At 39.3% G+C, this 17,102-nt stretch overlaps 1 protein-coding gene across 1 annotated transcript in view; it reads left to right on the top strand.

Moving 5' to 3' along the window:
• The window catches only part of LOC124049359 (sodium channel protein type 4 subunit alpha-like), a 174,567-nt gene that overhangs the window by 67,339 nt on the left and 90,126 nt on the right, over positions 1-17,102 (top strand). Inside the window, exon 9 of the mRNA XM_046370892.1 lies at positions 3,767-3,830. Coding sequence (XP_046226848.1) covers positions 3,767-3,830 — 64 coding nt within the window. The remainder of the gene's footprint in view (positions 1-3,766; positions 3,831-17,102) is intronic.

Here is a 17,102-nt window from a genome sequence, read left to right as displayed (position 1 = left end):
GTGGGTGGAGGTGTATTTAGGCTTGTCACAGTAATTTGCTGCTCTTGAGTTTACAAGGAAATGAAATTAAGCCCACTCTCTTGACATCCTGTAGAGACAATTTTCCAAGTTTCTGCAGCTCTGTAAAATCTTCTCAGATGGGGGTCACTCAAAAAAAAAAAAAACAACTTTATTAAACGTCAGTCCGTGGGCTAATATGCATTTATTTTAGGGGGAGCTTTGGAAGTCTGAACTTTCAGGTAATGACTTTAAGTAGACTGTTCTTGTCTGTTCTGTCTGGGGAGAAAATGCCTCAGCGACTACTCTCAGTGTTGGCTTTGTAAAGGCATCATGGTTACTTTGAGCTTGTGAACAAAAGCACTTCAGACTTCAGAAGTTTTTGTTGGCGGGCAGGGATGCAGCCTCCCAGAAGCACTGGATAACAAATGAATGCCTGTGCTCCTAAAAAGCTTAAGTGCTTTTGGTGCAATGGTGGTCAGATGCGGTCAGAGCCAAACAGAAGCACCAAAGAACCTGTTTTGTTTGTCAAAAGGGGAAAACTTTGCACATGTACAGCCACAATAAAGGAAACAACAGAAATAAGGCTTTGGTCTTCTTTGTAGACTTTGAAATGTTGAAATGCTTTGTTCCTCTCTGACAAGCTGAGGTTTTACTTTAAAGTGCTTAAACTTTGCTTTCGTTGGGTGCAGCACCGTCTTTTGTTTGTGCAATTAAATAAGTGCGATAAGAACAGAGACACCCATTTTAATATGTTGTACTGGAATGCTATGTAATCGTTCATAATGGCTGGAGTTAAATGCATGTGGTCCAAATTGTGTGCTGAATAAATGATAAGTACCCTGAGTAGTAGTTCCTGTAAGGCAAATGGATGAAAATGTCAAGCCAATATTTCAGGTCACCGTTTTTGTTCAGAAGTTATTTGTGCCCCAGCATCTGATAGACCCACATCGGTCACATTCCCCATCTCCATTATGCAAGGGTGACTCACAGACGAACAGCTTTTCACAATAAATAAATATTAAATAAATTAGGGTGCTGATGTTACATTTCACAAATAGGAGGTGATATTTTTCACAGTTTTCAGTTTTTCAGATGAGTAAAATCATGACAGGTGGCTGTCTGTCACAACACTCATTACATTCTGTATCAGTAACTTGTAGGACATTGCTTTCCAGGAGTATTTTCTTAGATATTTCCCTCATTCCAATCAGTGATGGCAAATCTTGCAGAGAAGCTGTTCCACAGTGTTTCACCTCAGATAGCAGCTTTAGCGCCTGGTCACACCAAAAACTGATGTAACATTCTTTGCAAAGTTGGTGGAGCTGGAAACCTGGTGACTTATGTACATGTGAGTCTTCCAGGAGCTACCACTAGTTGTTGCGAGGTAGATTTGTGGGAAAGGAGATTTCACACTTTTTGGTTCTTAAAAGTGAAGACAAAGAATTCCCTTTGCCTTCTCAAGAGGATCCAATGAGCGCGTGATCCTGCTGAAATAAACCGACTGAGTTCCTGTTATAAATGCTGGCGTGACCAAACATTCAACCAAGGCTCTCATGTCTCAGTCATGAGTTTGATCTTCTGAATTTTACTGTTGTTTGGAGAAGTGATGGCCAATGTTTGATTTGCTATTGATAGTTGAACTACATGAATGAAACCAACTCATTGATTAAAAAATAATAATAAAAATAGTGCCAAACCAAGTGAGACAAAGCTCTTGTAGCAACAAGAGACATCAGGTTTTGTTTAAAGAATTTTCATGCTGACTCAGATGACACATTTAAATGGCTTGTCAGATTAACAACTGTTGTCTCTGGGTTAGAGTTTGTTTTCAGTTTATTGTCTCATTATCTGATCTTGATCTTTTATTTCATCTCACTGTTTGATCTTGACCAGGTTTTAACTTAAGGATGTCTTGGACTCGTCTTGATCTTTTAGCGTTGATTTGTGTAAAACTTAACTGCTGTTGAAGGTTGACATGATTTTCATAACACCACCTGAAAAGGCCCCCAGATCATCAGAATGTCTATTATCTAATCACCTAAAGTCACAAATGACTGCAGGCTGTGTGCTTTAGCAAAACCCTTAAATCTACTCATCTCCACTGCTGTTCTGGTTCCAGCTCCACTCTTTTAAACAAGGATGGCCTAATACATTAATTCCCATACTCAGGATAAAATTCTTTATCTTTAAACCACAACAAAAGTTAAGAGGCACTTGTTTTCTTCCTGCCATCGTGCATTAAAAGCTTTTGAACTGGCTGCGTCTGATACTTCTGAGTGTTTAGGTTGGAGAAGTACCTGAAGAACTTCATGTGATTACGATAAAGTGTATTAATGTATTTGGAAATGGCTTGTGGTTAGATTTAAGTGTTGAATAAATGCTCAGCAAACCATGGTTCCTGGTTCCTGTAGTGGTTTTGGTTTTATGGCCTACCGCTCAGACGGTGTTTTAACAGCCAAAACACATGAGCTGAGCTTGATGAGTCTATTGATCCTACATAGACAGAGAGCCTGGAAGCTGAACACAGACTCAAACTGTGGCTTAAGAATACAATATACAGGAAGTTACCTGAACTTACCTGAAACACACTAACATTTAAGTGCATGTCAAAACAGCAAATTGTGACTGACAAGAATTATGTCCAAAACATTGACTTTTACGTAAACAATTTTCCCTCTAATTATATTGTGTACATACAATGTAAAGGGCCAGGTTTAGTGATCTTATAAACTTATGTTGAAATGTGTTGATTCAATTATTACATACACTGATCAGCTACAACATTAAAACCATCATCAACCACCAATATTTTGGAGGTCCTCTTTTTGCTGACAGAGCAGCTCTGACCTGTCAGGGGAAGGGACACTCTGGCTCTCTGGGGGTATTTTGTGGTCACCAGGATCGGAGTGCTGGATCCTTGGAGTCCTGTGCATTGAGGGTGGATTTGCTTTTTTCCGGTGCATCCCACAGTTTCTTGGTGAGGTTGGGATCTGGGAAGTCTGCAGGCTGTTCTTGAGACATTCCTGAGTTGTTTTCGAAATGTGATGGGGCACATTTTCCAGTTGGGGGAAGGTTGCTGCTGAGGAACTGAAGGTTTCCCCACAGAACTTTGCACTGTAAATAGGTTATTCACTTTACTTGTCACCTGGTTTTAATATTGTGGCTGATCGGGTTTAAAGCAAAGGGGAACTTCTGCATAAAGTATTAATTCAAGTTTTTCTTATTCAGGTATTATACATAAAAGTAATGAAATTCAAATGAGTCATTCTGTCTCCTGTAATAAATCACACTCAGTTCATTTAATTGACATACAGTGACTCAACATGATAAAAAAAAAAACCCACTACATTAAATGTGACCCTTTACATTGAACTTATGTAATAAAATTAGATGAAAAATTTTAATGTGGTTAAAACACTCAAATTCAATGTTTGAGAGTGTAATTTTGTCAGTTTTTACACGCCTGCCCTGGCGTTTGTTTCTGATTGGACCTCTGCTAAGTTATGCTGACTAATGTATCAATTAATTATAAAAATGTAAATTGTCCCACCTTGACAAGTGCTGCAGAACTAACAGGAGAGTCAAGGAGATGTCAATCAAGGCCAGCAATTACACGCCCACACAGTCCTGAGCAGGAGGTAATTAGGCAGCACAAGTGAAAACACCTGTGTGGGTGGGCCATGGTGTGCAGGAAGATTCCCCTGAGCTGTGTGTGAACTTTATTAGAAACTGTAATCTAATATGGAATTTTAATTTCTTTTCCTAGACAACTTCTACAAGGTGGAGGGGGCAAAGGATGCCTTAATCTGTGGGAACAGCAGCGACGCAGGGTGAGTGAACATTTTCTGTTCAGGTTTAGATTTCAGACAAGTTCAGGGAATATGCAGAGGTGGCTTTGGCTGGACCCGCCTTCCAGCTGAGGGCGGAGCTTGTCTTGCATGCAAATATGTTTGATTTGTGAGCGCTGTTGTCAGAAGGTTAAACTCAGATGAAAATAAATGAGCAAACAAGTTCATTGTAAAAAGGATAATGTGATTGTGGTCATTTCTTGCTTAAGGAAGGGTCAGTAGTGAATGACACCCAAAACTAATGAATTTGCAGTGGGAAAATGTCTTGTTATTCTTTACTGTCTTCAGAGGGAGCAGTGTGATGTTCAATAGATGTCTGTGAGTGATGTCACTTGAGTCAGCATTGGTTGGGTCTGAAGATTATAATTTTGAAAAAGAGTTTTTGTGGAACTAGAAAGGAATCCGCTTGCCAGCCTTCTGTGGCTGCTCATTATCTCTGCTGCAGTCTAGAGGCTCCAGGCTACATTATCTGCTACTAGGATAATGCATGAACATCACAATGTGAGCTGTCAACGACCAAGTTGCATTGTGGGTAATGAAGATACTTGACTTTAACACCTGATATTGTGGGGCACAGGAGACATGTCCCCTGCACTTTTTACCGTCCAAAAACAATGTTACGCTATAGTAAACAGAGAAACGTCAAGCATAGGACCAAGTGGAAAACAGCCGCTCAAGCTGAAGCCTGTTCCCCTTAGTTTAGACCTCCTCATCATTTACAAAGTCCCCAATAATCTAGTAAAGTGTATTAGTTTTATTGATTAGAGTTTTATTAAAAATACTTGTGTCCCCCCACCTCTGAAATCAAAATTTCGTCCTTGACTGTCACATAAAACAGAGTTCTGTTCATCTGAGTCTGAAGTGAATACCAATGCAGAACCAGGAAAATATAGTATTTTTTCAAACTGTCTGGAGCTGTAATGTAAACAGAATAAAGATGGAAACAGATTTGGCTTCATTATGTTCCCATCTTGTCAGTGAGAAGAAAACCAAATAAACACCAGGTTGAGTCTTTAGTTCTGCAAATATTTTTCTCAGAGGGAGAGCTGCTTTAAGGGCAGCAAGTTTTGTATGTTGGATTAAGCCTGAGTGGGTGGAAACCAGAGTTCTCTGGACTAAATAATACTGAGCTAATCTGTGAAAAACTGGTAATTAAGGAAGAAGCAAAGTCAGCTAGCAGTACAAGTTTTCACGTAATCTAACTGGTGAGTTTGGTCACCTTAATGTGATGATCAGGAATAAATTAGAAAAAAAATAAATTTATCGCCATCTGAACTGCAGTATTTGTCATAAGTCCCCCTGACTGGTTGTTGGATTGGCACACATTTAGGGAAATGACATCTGTGGTTGGACACCAACAGGTTAACATGATGTTGAGATTCAGCAGAGGAAAGTAGTTCAGAATTAACTTTTCATGGCGTTTGGCTTGGCTCTCATTTTTCGTTATTTGGTGGATGTGTTTTTGTCATTATTCATAACATGAAAGTTGTTAAGGGACTGTTGCCACTTCATTGATTTTACACATTAAGATCAGTTTACTTGTCATGTTGAGTGATGGGTGCATAACCTCTGCAGTGTCAAATCTGGCCAAAACAGCCAGGGTGACATCACAGTGATGTCATCATGATTACAACATTATATCTGTTAGAGAGTGTGGAGGTGTGGATCTTTGTCTAAATGCACAAGTTGGAATGCACAAGACAGACAGGCTTTAATGAAGGGAGCTATTGAGTGGTATTATGGGAAGTGTAGGATTCAGCATTAATTGGAGCTTCATCCTCACTGGTAATTAAAAGTCAGGATGTTGTGCCATGCTGTGTCAGCTTTCAGCATGCTTTATTGAAACAGTCTCTTGCAAGTCATCTGTGTTTATGGAAGTGTAGTATTACATTGCTGTAGGAAGGAGCCCCTAAAAGGATGACACAAAGAGACTTTGCCATCTCCATACTAAATACATGTCCGTTGTCCAACATGTTTAAACATTTAAATCTCCTGGACTGGATTAGATCTGTTTGTTTTTTGTTCTTTTTTTTAAATGCCTGCTATATGTAAAATATGCAATCATCCATAGTATTTGCAGGTCACCAACCTGTGTCTCTTTTCCAGCTCGGTGATTCATTGGGGTGTATAGTTATGTACTGAGCTTCCTGCTCTGTTGTTGTGTCTCATCATCTCCTTGAATCTTGCTGCTGGTACCATGTACTGCAGTGTTGTGCGACATGTCAGAAAGGACTAGTATCTGCGCTGACTGTTCACGCTGAGAGCAGGACGCTGACACACTCTGAATGACACGGCTATGACAATACGCTGTATGTGTGTGTGCGCGAGACTGTATCAAACTCAAAGGAGTGTTGCCTCAGGGAAACCAGTTAGCCTGAAGCTAAGCTGACCATGCCATGTAAAGCCTGTCTAGAGATGCAAAGACATAGCTGGCAGGCTAACAGAGAGCTAAGTCAGGAAACTAACTGACACACAGCTCATTGAAGGGAACATGCTACAGGGAGAGTCAGGAGAAGAGAAAGGAGAGGAGGTTCAGAAGAGGTGAAGCAGAAAGAAAGATGGGAGAGAAGATATGGACAGAGGAAAGAAGATAAATGAGAAAGTGGATGGACAGAGGGGTATTAGAGGAGACAGGAGGAAGAGAAGGACGGAAAGGAAAAACAGAAAGAAAAGAAGATGGAACAAAGGTACAACAGAGTGAAGCAGATTAAAGAGAAATAATGGGATATGAACAGATAAGAAAGAAGAAAAAAGGGGGAATGTGATTAAAAAAAGATAAGGTAAGAGGAAACAAAAGAGAGAGAGAGAGAGACAGAATGAAAGAAAAGACAGATGGGACAAAACCTGAAAGCTAACGCTCTTACAGTCTCTATGAAGAAAGAGAGCGCTGATTGGATAGAAGCAGGAAAGAGAAACTGATGACAAATTAAAGGAAAAGGAAGTATTAAACTGAGAGGGAGAAGAGATGAAAACAGATTGCTACAGAAAAAACAAAATGAAGTGGAAAAGAAAAATAAAGAAAGATGGCGGTAGTAAGAGAGAAAAGGGGAGGGAGGGGGGTAGAGAGCAGGTAATGATAAAGTATAAGTTAGGTAAATAAGGAGGAAGAGACAGAGAATCTAGGAAACACAGACTGCTATAATGAAATAAGGAAAGGAGTGAAGAGATGATAGGATTTAAGTACAAAATCAAGGAAAGAGGAAGAAACCATAAGGTAAATACAAAGTAACAGGAAATATGGAGGTGCAGAAAGAAAGGAAAAAGGTCCTGCAGAAGAGACTAGCTGTCTTTGTGTGTTGGCCCTGCGATTGACTGGCGACCAGTCCAGAGCGTACCCTGCCTCTCGCCTGCGGCTGGGATAGGCTGCAGTCCCTCCGTGACCCTGACGGTTAAGCGGTAAAGACCATGAATGAATGAATGAATGAAGAGACTAGCTGATACTTGGCGAGAGAAACAAAAGAGTGAGGGTTTAAAGACTTTTTAACGCAGAACAAGTATGCTTTGTCAGCTGTGCTTTCCTTACTTATCAAGTCTCTGCACCTGCACTGTTCTTGGCTGGGAGCTACACTCCCTCTGCACTGGCACAGGGCAGGGTCTCAGATACAGACACCAGCACACATTGACAGGGGATCATAAATGATGGCTGAGAGAGATTATTTTTGTATGAGTCTACACATTGAAAACCCTGCTCATTTTGTGTTTAATGACATTTAGTTATCTCTATCCCCCTAATTGATACCAGAATTTAGAATTTAGATAAAGAAAGGATGACCAGCTGTCTATATGACCCAGACTAGCATGTTTGATATGCAGCATGTTTATTAGAGATTCAGTCACCATTAACATGTATCCTACCTTCCAAAATAAATCTTATGGTGTCCATTCTGTGTCACTGAATGTGGATCAATCATGATTGCCATGTTGGATTGTGAGGCTGAGATTGTGAAAGATTTCCTCTCATTGTGCAGAGAGTCAAAGTGAGTCAACGTTGTTGAAAGCAACTGAGTTAGCAGCCAAGAGAAAGAGAGGAGCTGCTGGAGGATGAAAGAGAGAGAAAGATGAGAGAGCGAGCAGTGATGACAGTGATGTTGATCACAGTGTTGTTTGCTTCCTGTGCTGAAGCTGCTCTGCTCACGCATGATGCTGATTTGCTGGGCCTGAGGGCAAAGGTCACTGAGCTAACCCACTCTGACACACACACAGACATACTGAGACTCATACAACCAGCTGCACAGACAGACGCTTTGTTAACTTACTGTATTATCTTTGTTATGGGAACACACACCCAAGATTTTCATCGTAAAGCGGTTTGTGTTTTTAATTTGTAATGCAAGAGTAACACAGCTGTCCAGTTGACGTCATTTTCGTATAACAACTTGTAGCCCATGACAAACACCAACACTCATTTCTGTGGACATATTTCATTGGTCAAAGATATACAAATATTCCCATTTGAAACAATTTGCACATTTTATATTTTGCTTGAAAATGATTTTTTATGAATTAAATATATTTTATAATGAAATAACTATTTAAGATATTTCACAAGAAGCAACTGTGAAACTGAACAAAGTAATGGATTACAGTTTCAGTGAAAGTGATCACAAATAGACCAAATGATTTCTTCTGTTAGTTTGTACAGTTACACAAGAAAACTGAATTCATTGTAAAATAACTTTTGAATTACGCCAGGAAGAAACAAAGCAGGTGTATCACCAACAAGAAGTTCCCATAGATGCTACAAAATAATCCACAAGAGTAAAAGCAATAGTAGTAAAGTAGTAAGCAAAATACATCAGAATTAATGTACTATAAATAGCAATAATTTACAATTTATTAGCAACACATTGGGCTCAGACAAAGTGTAATGTTTAGTTTGGCAACTGATCAGAGAAAACAAAAAACAAAATAAATAAATCAAAAATCAGCAATCAGAATTTGATGCTCCCTAAAGGACAGCTAGAATACACAAGTTTAGAAAACACATTATTACAGTGAGAGAGTGTGTGTGTACAGCAGACCAGTGCTTATTGAGTGGCCGAAATCAGCAGCTCTCCTGCAAATATTTATACATTTAATGTAAAATTGTGATACTGCAAAGCAATGGAGCTGAGCACTGCAGTTATATTCTTGATTTGGTTTAGTTTCCTGTGCCTACTGAAACCTTAAGGACCCAGAGGATGTAAAGGCTGAAAGCAATACAGTGACAGTCATCAAAATGAACTGTAGCGTGTTCCCAAAGTGAGATGGTATCTGTGTGCCTGACAGTGGCAGAGCGCTCACTCCAGGTATTCCTGCTTTTCGCTGCATCACGGCTCGCCTCAGGAGACGGCGAGTTGGCTAAGCCGTCTTTCAGCATCTGCTTGGCCACAATGTGTGCTTTATCTCTCTGCATCTAGGCATGTGAGGCTGGGAACACCGCCTGCCTGAGGTTACAGAGCAAACAAGCATCTGAGATTTAAAAAAAAAAAAAGAAAGAAAGATTAGGATGAGGAAGGTGATGCTAAGGATGATGAGTGTTTCTGCAGAGGTTCATTTGATTTGTCAGCACTGTCGTCTGTACCCGAGCGCTTGAGGCACAAGCACCACCAATTCAAAATGTGCATTTAGCTAGTGACACACAACTTAAAATTTTGCTCAAACATTCGCTTTTACAATCCTCTCGGCAAACTAGCTAGCCAGAACAGCAGTCTGATCATAAGACTGATCAGCAGTCCGATCTCAGCAGCCCAGCAGCACTGATGTCAATGTAGCTTTTTAAATATGAGATGCAGTTTGCTTTGGAAGATTGAATTGAAATCTTATTACTGTAGAATAGCACGGCCTTTGTGGACTTTTGGCTCCTTCAAAAATAATAAATGCATAGAAATGCAACTGAGTCCCCCTGTTTTACTCAAACTTCCCAAGTTAAACTTTATATTGAGAAAAGTCCACAGCTTTGATTCAGTAAGTTGTGTTGATGTCGCACACCTCACAATAAATAAATATATAAATAATTAAATCCTCCATTCCATTTCCATCTTTTTTAAAATTTCCTCTGGCTCACAGTGAGAATGATGTTGTGCAGGCAGTCTATTTCACTTCAGATCTGAAATTAAACACATGAACTGAATGATAGAAAAACTCTAATTCAAAAGAGATAAACCTGCTGGGTGGAAACCCACTGATTGGATGGATTTCAGTCATTTTTTTAGTGAGCGGAGCCAGTCACGGCCAGATTCAGCTGTAATGCCTTTAATTAGTAGGAGATTGCCTGGACAAAAAGGAGGGGGTGCTGAAAATGCGATAACTTTAAGTTCAGACCAAATCATTTTGACAATGTCAGTAAGTATTAATAACATTTCACCAACAAGTATTCTATTATACAGCGTTTATGTGAATAGAGGACAATGTGAATAGCCACAATATGTGCGTGCAGTTTGTCATGTGACTCCTCATCACCTCATCCCCATCAATTTTTTGCTGACATGCCTTCAACATGCCAAACACGCCCAGCACGCAGCAACGATACGGAATGACAGCCGGCCGACGGGCTGCCTCGTTAGGGATGCTAATTAGCGTAGGTTGTTATTGGGGCTTTCGTTACGGGAGCTTGTTGGCATGCAGCATGTGACCCGTGAGGTCAGGAAGTGGTTTTGCGCTGAGAGGAAGTGATACAAGGCTGTTAGAAGCCAGAGGGACCCAGAGGGCAGGAGCCTGATTCTCTTGTTTCTCCTGCTGAAAGGAAGGCTGATTTACCAGGACAGCATCCAGGCAGTCCCAATTGGTTTATTTATTCTGAATCCGCTTTGCTTTAATGTGGATTAAAATTACAGGAACTTAGCCACAGTTTGCACCTGTCATTGAATCATCATTTTTACATTTGAGACATTGGCATCAATGAGTGTGGTCCAGTCACACAATTACTGAAGCCAGTATTTTCCTGAAAAATGAACAGAATATGAAAAACACCAAACATGTTTTTGAAAACATGTCCAAATCTTCAAAGGCTTCTCTATCCTTTAAAAAAATTCCCTTCTGTATGCAGAGAAATTTTGACTCAGTTCATCTGCCTTCCTTGAGCCAAAAAGAAAGAAGAAACACCTGAACAAACCTGTTAAAGTCGACTTCACTGTACACTGAAATGGCATGATGAAGCTTTTTCATCAGAGGCACATACTGAGTTATCATCATCCATCCATTTTCTACTTCTTCTTTTAGTCCTAGTTTTGGTAGCTCAGACGTCCTTCAACTCCTCCTGGGGGTTCCAAGTCAATCCCAGGCCAGATGGGATTTATAATACCAGTATGTTCTGAGTAGCACAGGTGTATGTGCACAGGAAGGAGCCAGGAGTCCATCCTGATCATTTCACTTGGAGCTGGCTTCCCAGAAAATGCTGGAGCTGCAATCTGCTCCGAGCTCCTCAACCTGCTTATAAACCTGAACCCAGACATGAAGGAGTCTAATATTGGCTGCTTGTATGTATGATCTCATTCTTTTGGTCACCACCCAGTGCTCATAGGTGACATACTGTCATACTTTCACCAGCACCAATTGCTAGAAAGCTAAACTCACCTGTTTTTATATATATATATATCACACAGCTAATCTTAGGTGCAATTAAAAAAACAAAACAAACAAACAAAAAAAAAAATAGAATAAAACAAAAATCACATGGTCCCATTTTGTGCCACTCATTACACTGGAGTCATGGATCCAAGCATCTACCCATGAGAAAAACAAACAAATATCAAAAATATACATTCTTGGAATATTTTCAGTAATCAATACAGTGTTATGGCTTGTCTGTGATAAAAAAAAAAAGGAAAAAAAAGTTACCTTTTTAATAACTGTCTTGGGCCTTTGACCAGTACATCAATCATTGATTGAATGGTATTTTTGCATATTTATATCAATTACCCAAAAACAAAATAACATGAATTAATTAATAATTAATAGTTTTGTTTGAAACTTTTGTTTCCATTTAACTTGCAGATAAAAAGTTATTCTTATAATGACCATGTTGATTGTTGATTCTTGTATTTAAAATGTAATTTAAATGTCTTGGATTTAAATGTTGTTGAATGTCTGGGTTTGGGTTCCACATAGCATCTTGGAACCACTATCATTGCTGGAGTGTGCTTTCTCCACTGAAATACTATACTGAAAGACTGATTAATTGGCAGATGTTGATTAAAACTCAATTCAATTAAAAAGCTGTTAGATTCTGACTAGCAGACTTGTGTTTTCATTGCTAGCACAGTCGTTTGTAACAATGAACTTGAATCCATTTAAGCCTCTGGCTAACATACTTGCTGTTTTTAAATGAGAAATTTCATCAGTGGCAAGAAGCTGTTTTCCTATTACAGTGGGAAAACAACTCGAACCTTTACTCGCCCCATAATATGACAAGAAAATACAAGACCAAATTCAAAAGGTGGAGGTATGGCTTTAATCATCATTGACCCAGCTTCCTCTCAGAAAGTCTCTGCTGTCATCAGAGCAGTTAGTGAGAAATATGGTTTCACCCGACTCTGAGGAAATAGCTGCCGAGGGGGTTGATTTTCCTGGAATACACTACGTCACATAGCTGATATTTATCATTCCATTAACATAGCATTTACTGCTGGTGGTAGCCATGTCGATGCATTCCCAACTGTGTGTGGGTGTGTTTCCATTGAATTAATTTAGTATTCACTTCTGCTTGTTCCAGTGCAGTTCCAACTCTGTGTATGTCTGTGTATTTGTCTTTGCAAGGTCAGTTTCTTCTGTGTGTGTGTGTTTAACTTTAAAGGTCTCAGCATCTCCGTTTCTATTATAAATGGTTAAAACATTATGTTAAAAGCTTCACGAATCAATAACCCAACTACAATATTGGGGGGAGGGGGTCATTTTGTGTGTGTGTTTGTGTGTATATGTGTGTGTGTGAGTGAGTGTGTTTAGTTTGAGTTATGAGCTCTCTGGGAGGCTGTGAATGTGACATCTGTCCAATGTTCAGCCAGAGACACAAAAGAGGCTTCCACCACCTAAACTCCAGACCTTGGGGAGATCTGTGTGTGTGTGTGTGTGTGTGTGTGTGTGTGTGTGTGTGTGTGTGTGTGTGTGTGTGTGCGTGCACGCACTTATAACAGACAGGCTCTTGTGATCCTTTTGTTTTTTTTCCTCAGAGTTAAAACACTAAAGGGTGATCTGTGTTTCATATAACGTAGATATACTTTTGGTACTACCTATTCTACTACAAATACTCCTACAGTGATATTAAGGGGGGGTGTCCAGTCCACTTACACTGACACATCAAGATGACAGGGTCATTTTTAATCCTGGCGACAAAGTTCTGACTGGCTCAGTCGGAACAGCCTTCACTGGAGACAGCAGCCAAAATCTGAATTATTATTACTGTTGTTGTATTAGTATTATGTATCTGTTATTATTGCTACTACTTAGAAATGAAATATTTAAAAGGATCAAAATTTGATGAAGAGTCACAACCTTTTAGCAATTAAAAAACATCAAACTTTAGAATTTGGCCACTACTTTTATTACTGTTTCTAATATGAATATTAGCAACTTGGAACCTACCTAGAAAAAGTTCTGCTTTCTTGCTACTGTTCGTTCGTCAATCCATCCCTGCTGTTGCTGCAGACCTGGTCAAACGCTTTGTTTGCCATTGGTTCTCATCGTCAGTCAGCAGACTCATATCAAGGCTTCATCCATGTGATGTTCTCAGACAAACATCCTCATACCTATAGTAAATGAAAGAAAACAGGCAATTTGCAGTGTTTTCCTAAACAACAATATGACTCATCAAGGGTCAGTCTTGAATGTTTAGGCAAATAAGGTCATTTCATTCTTATAGTTAGTTTGCTTCAGTCAGTGTAGAATTTGTGAATGCACCAAGACTGCTTCTGCAAATCGGAAGAAGTCAGAATCACATCAAAAGAGAGAACAAGTTGAATTCAACTGGAAACCCAGTGTTGGCTGCTGTGCCAAACACTTTGAATGCCCAACCCTCTAAACATTCACCCAAAGCTCCTCGGTCAAGAGAGCCGCCTTATAAAATTCATCCTCCCTTGTTCCTGACAGAAATAATTCATACAACCACAAAAGGTTAATTATCAGGTCATTTGATTAGTACCACTACTATTTACACGAACATTACCGCGACTGCCACTAGTACTACTGCGATTATTACTCCTTCTGATGTCAGGAAAGACTTAACCTCAGTCTTAATTGTTTTTCTTGTCTATAAAATTTTACATTCCTGTGTTTCCACAGTAGTTTTGATAGTTATTTTATTTGTTGACACAAAGGCAGAGAAAAATGAATAAACTGGATCAAATTAAAACTCAGCCACTTACTGACAACATTCAGTTATAAGACCAACCCACACTGGAAGGATGAAATGAACTTTATTGATCTCTGAGGGTAGAATTAGGTCACGGCACCAACAGAAGTACAGAGGTGCAGGCAGAACAAGGTGAAATGTTATTAAGGGACATAAATTAAAATACAGTACCAAGGAAAACATTGTCTGCTCCGATCGAAGTTGACACACAGCTGCTTGAATGTCTAAAGATTCACTTAAAAGTGACACTTTTCCTTCTGAGAAATAAACAACAGCACAAATGTAAAAGGACAAATGACACCTGAGCTGTACACAAATAAACTCTCAGTGAGCGGCTGCATGTGAACTAACCTGCCAGAGAAAAACTCCCCAACAACAACATCAGAGTCGACAGTCTGACCTTCTCTTCCTGCCTACGCCCAACTCCCTCAGACAGGATAATGTCGACCATCTTGATCATGAACCCCCCCCCACCACCACCACGTATGTCATTTGGTCTGACAGAGCAAACCTTCTCGCCATACACACACATACACACACCCTGAATCATGGGTAACCAGAGAACAAAATACAACAGCAAGAAAGAGGGAGCAGCTTCTTTTATTCAGGAAGAGGAAATCTGATTTACAGTCTGATTTTGAGCCTTTGTTGATTCAGATGAAGAAACCTAAAACCACAAGCGGGATCAAATCTTTACTTTTTCTGTACAAATACAACAAAGGTAGATGGGATTGTGTTTGTACTTGAAGAGTTACATTTCAGTCAGGGATTAATTGACATGAAGATTTCCAAAACAGTAAAAGCAAAGAAATTTTTCAAGAGTTGGAGGCAGTTAGATCACATTGTGAAATATTTATTCACATGGGATGACAACCCCATAATGCCACAAAGAAATTCTCAGCTCAACAGAAAGTGGGCTTGACTTATTTTTTTTTATCTAAAAGAATAAATACTGAGTATGAACTAAGATCCTGAATCTGATCTTGAAAAGGTAGTCAGTAATCCTAATTGAACTGTTGTTTCTTTTGTGAAAATGAAGCAGAAATAGAGCTATTGCTTCAATAAAGGAGAAAACAACAATCCTCATCAATGTCTTTTCTGGGCTTCCTTACCAACCTGGAAATCTTGTGCCTGTGTGTGTGTGTGTGTGTGTGTGTGTGTGTTAAATGTAAGTAACTGTCTGGCTGCAACAGAGCTGATATTGAGGTAAATTATGGAGTCGGCATGAAAGCTTAAACATGGTCCACCCTGGAGACTGAGGAGGAAACAGTCTTAGAGAAATGAATATTTATTGACAAGGAGCTTTATTGACACAGAATAAGTTGACACTGTTGACACATGCAAGCAGATGGTCAATGTGCTGTGTGTGTGTTTGTGCGTCTGTAAAACCTGATCAGTGTTGTCTCACACCTGACCAAGCAATTTGGTGAGAGACTCAGACAAGTGGACAGAGCAAAAGAAATACTGAACAATGAATGCAGACTGTAGTGATGGCTTCATCTGAAGCTGACATTATGCTCAATACTCACTCGAAAGTCTTGACAGATTCACCTCACAATGTGTTTAATGAAGGTAACATACTGTAGAAATACAAAAGTAATACATTTGCATGATTTCAGAGTTCAACATGTGCACCGTGTTTCCTCTGGGAGAAGTGCAGTCTTTTAACTCAAGAAGAAGTCATTGTAAACTACAGCTGCAAGTAGGACGGTGACAGGACCTGGACCTGGCTCAAGTCTCAAAACTCTGATGTAAAACATTTAACAATCAAGGTCTTTGTTAAAGCACTAAAACTTTTCATCAAGTATAATAAGGAAGAGAGTTGCAATATTGCTGCTATTTGGAGCATTTATGGCAATCTGAACTTTTTGTTTGCATTCTGGGAAAAGTCCCAGAAAGTTAAACATTTTTCCTGCAGTCGAAATGAATATCCTGGAAAAGCATTTCTGAAAAATAATGCTTGATCCTGTAATCCTATTCAGTAGGAACTGATTTGCGCTCATTTGGAGCACAAAGTGCGACTGCAAAAGCATTGCTGATTACTGACGTGTGCTCTGAGGCCTATCAAACTCTGTGCAGTATTTTTCAAACAAGACTTTAAAAAATTTAAGAAATTGTATGTTAATGCAGCACAACAGTTGAAATGTAAAAAGAGTCAAAAGTAATTGCTACTCAAATTAATCACAAAACCGTATTACAGTTTGTAATTAATTAGCAATCAGTTGTTTGACAGAACTGTGTCTGGCAATAATAAAGCTTGGATCATATCCAAATGTGATCAGCCAATCCAAAAATATCACCATTAAAACATCTTGTATCTATAAATAATTTGTATAAATAATTTCATAACATCCAATATTGTTGTTGTTTTTTTTATATATATAACTTTGTAGCATAAATGAGCCATTAGCGTTGTTAATTATATGAGTTAGATCATGTTGTGTTGACATATGCCCTTCCATTAAATGACTTAATAATTCATTATATAATGTCTTTAGGGACAAAAGTAATTGCTTGTACAAATGGAAAAACACTGTTGCATGGTGAGTGTCATTTGCACTCAGTTTTTTTGTATTCAGTAATGTAAATACATGAGAAACGGAAACAAAAAGGAAGCACAGCTCTTAAAGTGAGACTGATTTTAAAAAGAGAGAACCTAAGGAAATACCAAGAAGCAGCAGGAGAATTGAGACAGACGGAAAAGTTAAAACGAACAGATATGGGATGCATACTCTGAAGGACGAAGAGAAGATCAGAGAGAGCGAAGTGAGTTCACAGTTATGTCTTAAGTTTCTCTGGAGTGAGACTATTGATCGACTGTGGTGCTGACTGACAGATCCAGAGCTGATCTCAAACCCACATCTTCAGTACACGGTGGGCTTCTCGTCTGGCTGAGACGCCGTCCCCAACGCCCCCTCAGGCTCTATTTC

This window comes from Scatophagus argus, chromosome 18 (assembly GCF_020382885.2).
Source record: "Scatophagus argus isolate fScaArg1 chromosome 18, fScaArg1.pri, whole genome shotgun sequence".
In the NCBI taxonomy this organism is placed as follows: domain Eukaryota; kingdom Metazoa; phylum Chordata; class Actinopteri; family Scatophagidae; genus Scatophagus; species Scatophagus argus.
The sequence above is the reverse complement of the archived record's forward strand: the minus strand, read 5'-3'. Positions and strand labels throughout refer to the sequence as shown.